This window comes from Dermacentor albipictus, chromosome 6 (genome assembly GCF_038994185.2).
Source record: "Dermacentor albipictus isolate Rhodes 1998 colony chromosome 6, USDA_Dalb.pri_finalv2, whole genome shotgun sequence".
Lineage (NCBI taxonomy): Eukaryota > Metazoa > Arthropoda > Arachnida > Ixodida > Ixodidae > Dermacentor > Dermacentor albipictus.
The window spans coordinates 4,482,246-4,489,151 of NC_091826.1; the positions used below are offsets into that span (position 1 = coordinate 4,482,246).

General features: G+C 44.8%; 1 protein-coding gene across 1 annotated transcript; it reads left to right on the forward strand.

The window, feature by feature from the left end:
• The first annotated feature begins 334 nt into the window (after positions 1 to 334).
• On the forward strand, positions 335 to 6,673 carry RpL29 (ribosomal protein L29). The gene is made up of 4 exons (XM_065456122.1): positions 335 to 432; positions 1,402 to 1,462; positions 1,740 to 1,804; positions 6,523 to 6,673. The coding sequence occupies exons 2-4, from the start codon at positions 1,426 to 1,428 to the stop codon at positions 6,652 to 6,654; spliced, it is 234 nt and encodes a 77-aa protein (XP_065312194.1). The 5' UTR covers positions 335 to 432; positions 1,402 to 1,425; the 3' UTR covers positions 6,655 to 6,673.
• The last annotated feature ends 233 nt before the right edge of the window (positions 6,674 to 6,906 follow it).

Genomic DNA, 6,906 nt, shown 5'->3' on the forward strand with positions numbered 1-6,906 from the left:
TGTTTTGCTGTTGCAAAAATGAATAAATAATTATTCTTTGGCGTTAAATTGGGAACAGAATCGCACAAAAATGCATACCCTGGTGTGTCCTGATGACATACCATAGTAAACCATGCTTCCATCTCAAACATCTCAAAGTCATACAAAGTTTATGCAGCGTGTTATACATTATATAACATACTGCAGAAATATAATTAGATTTTACGCGATAATATTTGAGTATAACTTCGTTTACTGCGCCAGAAGCAAACGCCACTAGTTTAAAGATTGAAGTCAATCCGAAGCCTGTACTTGCAACGCTCATGAGAACCCGCGTAGACACTAGCGCCACATTTCCCTCTAGGGTCTATGCTGTACGGTTTAGACGAAGCTATAGGAGGCGGGCTACTGTCGTTTCCTTTCGTTTGTGGGCTTTGCATGCGGCATTCGAAGGTATGTTACCTTGTTTCAAAATCAAGTTTAATCCACTTGTTCCCTTGTTTACCGCCGGTAACCTAAAAAGCGCTGGTTGCAGCATTTATCAGGCTTTCATATGTTACATTCTGTCGTAATGTCACTTTAACAATAAATCCGCTGCCAGCTTTCATTGCGGTCTCGGTTGCCGATACGCGATTCTGTGCGTGATAATATGCGGGTACATTTAGTAGATGCCAAAATACTTGGCGATGAAGGCTGCTGGCACTATTTCGTGCACCTAAAAAGTGTCCTCGTCGCTTTCCCAATTCCTGGAAGCGTGCGAATCGGTACGGGTGCTAAAGTGATGTGCACTTCTCGGCGTTCCCCAAGCGCACTGATTGAACGTGCTTGTGGGGTCATGACGTGCCTACATGTCAGCGTGCTCGTTAAATCGGTGAAATAGCAGCATAAACTAGCAACCACATGCGTGCATACTGCACTTAGCTCAGGCGACTGCTATCGAGGTATCGCCGACTTTCCCTTGTGGCCCTTGTGGCTGCTCGGTATTGTGCGCTTTTGGTTGACCCTTTAAGTACAGTGAGTGTACGCATAAGTCGTGTGACAGGACATACTTGTGGGCGTACAGCTGAGGCCCATGCAGTGCCAAAAACGATACCAATAGTAGTTTAACAACTACAGTTTACTCGACTTGCGGTTCTGGTCTTGGCTCTCACAAGCTGTTTCATTCATTACAATTTATATATTTTCTCTCATGGCTGAGGCATTTAGAGAAAGAAGTGGGTGGTATCAAAATAAAAAAACAATACACATTTTAACAGCGTTGTAGGAATGCAAGTTAGCAAGGGCTTTTGTGAATTGTGGCTATTGACGATTGAAACAATGAAAGCGAGACGGTAGTTCCAGTCGCCGCTTCTTATGGGAATGAAGGAATTGAAATGAAGGTTAGCACGGCATCATTGACTAATTTACCCGCCTCCTTTGCAGTTGCCATACTGAAGAAGCACCGCCATGGCAAAGACCAAGAACCACACCAATCACAATCAGAGTAAGTACATTTTTCCTATGGAGCCTGCACTGTTGATTGGAAGCACACATACAACTGGTTTGCTGTTGATTGACGGAGCAGCGTAACGTACTAAAGTACCAAAGCGCCCATGCATGCTGGCTCGGTGTAGAATTCAACTAATGATGGTATAGAGGCAGCAGTTGCCATGTAAGCAGTTTTGGACATCTTGCACTGTTGAAAATTTAACAGCGGTGACTCCTCTTCGTGGCACACAAAAGGGATGTGCTGTTTGTGAATGAAGGAACTTGCATTTCAGATCGTAAGGACCACAGGAACGGCATCAAGAGGCCCAAGAAGGGAAACAAGCCTTCTATGCGAGGGGTAAGTTGGTGTGTATTCTCACAGAAGTCGCCTCCCATTGGCTACCCTAAATGACATTACCGGAGAGCTGTGTCGACTAGGTGGAGAAAAATTTTTTAACAGGTGCTCTTTTGTGGTGACATGGGGTGCACAGTTTTTCTACCCTCTCTCTGGCCAAGAGGCTCAATTTGCTACGTAGTTCACCAATTTCACACACCTAGGCATTTGCTTTACACAACTGCGACAACCGCTCTACTTCGGACCAAGCTTGTCACTACACTGTTACAAGAAACGATGGCATGCCATGCAGATGGGCCAAACTTCACTGACTGTGCTATGTCAGACAAAGCAGGTCGCATGAAACAATGATTCTCGCTGCAACCAGGAGAATCGGCACGTAGCTGACTATGGCAGTTATCGTCGGCAGTTAGCCACAGTCCTGATAATTTCAGTGGAATAATGCTGGTGTCGCACATGAGCGCAGTGCGAAGAATCTTTCTCCACCTGCGGCAAGTTGTTTTTTCATCCACTTTCATTTCCGTTAATTTATCATTTCTTTAATTCATTTAGGAAGTACAATTAATTTCCCCTATGTTGACCTTGGTGTCAGTGTTTGTTCACTTGTGATACGCTTGATAAAAATCGGGCCCCTCAGTTAAATGCCTTTCTTGTTCATTGCATAATGAGGGTCTCAAATCTGGCAACATTGATGCCATCAGGTAGCACGTGTGGGTTTATTGACCTGTTGCCTTCACCCAAAAAGGTCACTTAATCGTGACGCCTGCGGCAGAAAGGATGTTCCATATCTGCCGCGAAGGTTTGTGAGTGGTGGCGGTGGATAACGCTCCCAGGGTTCTAGTAGGAAACATAAATACCCAAGAAAGTGGATGGGAAAACGGCGCCGCGGTAGCTCAATTGGTAGAGCATCACATGCGAAATGCGAAGGTTGTGGGTTCGGCCCCCGCCTGGGTGAAGTTGTTTTTTCATCCACTTTCATTTCCATTAATTTATTGTTTCTTTAATTCATTTAGTAAGTACAAGTAATTTCCCCTATGTCATCCTTGGTTTCAATGTTTGTTGGCTTATGGTGTCACACATGGCATTTTTTATTGCGGAGTCGGCATTGTATATCTCGATCAATATTAGCGCTTCTTTGTGCAATGCGTGATGTCATGGTTAAGAAATTAGATACCAAATGCACTCAAAAACGGTAGTTTGTACCAGCAGTTGGTGACTGCAGTTAGTCATGTTAGTGACTGCAGTGATAAATTCATCAGAATCTTCACTGCAATTGGGCGGATTGAGACGCACATACGTAACTGACTACCAGCAGCCAGCCACATTAACTGTTGTGATGAATTCAATAGAATACTGGGGTCACACGGGGAATGTATGATCGCGGGCTCAGAATTGAATTTGTCTCACTATTGGCACTTTGCATAAACTGTGGTAGAAAGCACATGGCAGTCGGGACATTGCTGACTGCTGTGGATAAGTTAGGAGTGAGAATTCCCACGGCTCCTGCAAGAGCGGAAAAAGGGTATTCTGCCAGCAGTTAACGGTGTCATTTTAGGCAGCCAATAGGAGGCAACTGCCATGAGAAATTTGGTACAGAAACTCTCGGCTGCCATGATAATAGACACTGCCTGTAGGCTTGTGTGAATGCTCAGTTTTTTAAACTTTCGATCAGATATTAAACTAATCGATATTCGCTTCAGCTCAAATTTTAGCATTTGAAAAGAATGAATATAGCTATTTTTCCACATATAAGTCGCCGCCGCGCCTTACTCTGAAAAGAAAAAAGTATATATCATATAACTTGCAGAAATAACTGCACAGATCGGCCACGTCATTCTCTTTGGGCAAATTGCCCTGCACCTCTTCAGCGATTATGATGGCTAACTTTTCACTAAAGGTGGTTAAGTCCCGACGTGGGCCACGTTGCTGTGAAGTCGCACCTGAAGTTGAAATTCACAGAAAACCGTCGCCCTGATTGAACTGTTAAATAAATAATAATAATAAAACTTTCGTCTGTGCACATGCAAAACGGAACGCGTTAAGCTCGTGTGTAGATAGAAAGCATATAACTGAATTAGTGCAACATAGCATAAACCGCTGGCGTCACAGTCAAAAATCAACTTCAAAGCATTACGGCGGGCAAACGCGAAATGCTCCCACGGTCTCGACCACAATATGTTCGGTAGTCCGAAACACAAAAGTGAACAAGAGCCTGTAAACAAATGTTGAAATTGCTTTTTTTGCTTGATTATGTCTGAGTAATGGCACTGTTGAAAAAGAAACTGGCTCTGAATGTGAACCTGTTTCCTTTTTGGCTACTGAATACTTTTCTTTCTTTAATTTGTAAACATTTTGCTCTTGTGCAAAGGTTTTATGCAAATGCCACAACTATTCAAACTATGGGCTTCGAAATTATTAGGCACTAATTATTCACTTAGAGCAAGAAATTATATATATTTGCGCACGCCTTAGTATAGTGCTGGTGATGTTTCCATATTTTCTATTGGTAACTAAGGGTGCAGGCAACAGGATTAACACATTTATGTGTGGACAAGCTATTCCGAATATACTAGCTAGCTAGCTATTGTTGCATGTAAAATTGCCCTTGTGTATGTGGATAAAAATTGTAAATTTTTATGGGCTGCTAAGCACTAGGCTGTGGAATCGAATCCTGGAGATGGCGACCACATTCAGATGGGGGCAAAATGCAAAAACACCCGTGTACCTAGATTTAGGTGCACGTTAAAAAAACCCCAGGTGGTCAAAATTTCTGGAGTCCCCCACTATGGCGGGCCTCATAGTCAGGTCATGGTTTTGGCATGTAAAACCACATAAATAAATAGTTTTCTTTTTAATTTATTTATTTTGGGCTGTAATAAAAACCGTAAATGACCCTAGTTTGAGTTCTGAAACAGTAAACTTTTCTTAAAATGCAAAATTGTATTTCTGAATGCACTTGTTTTAGCATTCACTAGGGTGTGTTAAATCAGTCATGGTGAAAGCTACTACACTAAGAATGAACATGAAAATTTTAAAATGGCTTTAAGTGACATGCCAAACTACTTCGCAATGCCATGTGGGCCAGAACATGACAAGCTACTCTTATGGTAGCTCAAAGAACATTTAGGCACTCGGGTTAAGCAACAAGGGACTGGTTGCCTATGGCATTTTTCTTTGTGCATTCAACTGTCGCAGGGATATCAAGAACTAGCAGTTGGCACAGGGTAACGCAGGTACCTTATCTAAGAGAGAGAGAGAACAACTTTAGTGAAAATTCCTGCAGAGTCGGTTAGGCTCCCTCCACGCAGGGAGGACAAGCTTTCACCGCGACGCGGCCACTACGTCAGTCTCGTGCATTGTGCTCCTCTAGGTCTGCGTGCCTCGCTACTTCCGGGGATCCGAGAGGGTCGCCGCCCCCTTCCTGGGGGTGCTGCTCCCTTCTCCTCGGTTTCGCGCGGTCGCTGCCTCTCTAGAGCTGCCGAGACCTGCTGGACGGCCTTGAGTTGTGTCTCTTGGTCATAGCTCCTCGTTGCAGCCTCTAGCTGCGGCGGGATCGTTGTCTTCTCGCTGGCTTCTCGCGGATTTATTCTACAGTCCCAAAGGATGTGGGCCGCGGTAGCTCTCTCCTTAGCGCACAGTCTACACACGTCACTTGCGTACACGCTCGGACACACGTGCGTAGCTAGCACCGGGGTGAGCAGGGACCCCGTCTGTAATTGCCTGTATAGCACTGCCTCCTTCCGGGTAAGCCCCGGATGAGGTGGCAGCATAGTCTGTCTGTTAAGTCTGTACCACTTCACTATTTCGTTGAAGGTGGTCATCTTGTCCTTGGCACTGCACCGCGACCAACACTCCGAGTCGGCCGTGCTTGCAGCTGCGCGGTTGGTTAGTCCTCGCGTGGCTGAGTTGGCCGTCTCGTTGTGGGTCACGTTCCCGCGTTCCGACACGTCACTGCCCATGTGGGCCGGAAACCACTTGATCACCACAGCTCTTTTGTGTTCGATGTGTTCGGCCTTGCGCAGTCAGTTTTGATCGCAGCGATCAAAATTTTGTTCTAGGTGCACAAATATCAATGTGCAATAATCAAAGCTACAAAGGAGTTTATCAGTCAGAAAGCCTCACAGTGGGATATTTTGTGCTTGTCAAAGGATCAACCCTGGCCCTGCTGGTTGTCTTAGTTCAGCCACCAACTGAGCCTAACCAGGAGGCTTGCTGGTGGCGGCATGAGAGCAAACTTGGCTAGCTTTCCTTTTGCTGAATCCTTCTCCCCCTTGTGGATTTTCACTTTTCAGAAAAAGTTAGGGAATTTGCGCGCTTTTTAAACGCACAGACGGCGCCGTAAATATATGGCATCGACCACTTTTGGGCTTGTTTGCGGCGCCATATATATTTACGTCATTGACCCTCAAAGGGTTAATTGTAGCGCTGAGCTAATCGCTCAGGTACCATGCTGGAACTGGATGCTCTGAAGGTGCTCCCAGCATTTGCTCAGGTGACTTCATAGTTTTCTCATATGTGGAGATCAATTTTTGGTGTTCCCGATATGGTCTTCTACCACATAATTGAAATCACCATTTAATGAGGCTATAAGAATGCTGTGCCAACCTCCTATTTTGAGGGTTGCATGGTGCACTTGCTTTAGGAATTTAGTGTGTTGGTGTATGTGAAAGGGTGGTAAATGTGTTTGCATCTCCATTTAAGCTGGCCTCACTCATGTGCAGGTGGATGCCAAGTTTGTCCGGAACATGCGGTTTGCCAAGAGGCACAACAAGAAAGGCCTGAAAAAGATGCGTGCCAATGAAGCCCTGCAGAAGGAGGCTGCACTGGCTGCCAAGAAGGCTAGCATGCAATAAAATGCTGACTGTACAGTAATTTTGACTCCTCCTTGCTTCATGCATGCTCATTTGATGCCAACTTGTGCACTGCACTTGGAATCTGTCAGTAGGCTATTTCATGTGACTGCAGGTATCACGTTTGATACCTCTACCACATTGAACCGTATCACATCTGCATTGAGAAAAAATAAGGGACATGTGCCACAAGAAATAAAAATATTGCTCTATACTACTTGCTTTCCGTGATAAAAAATTGCATGTGCTCCGTAA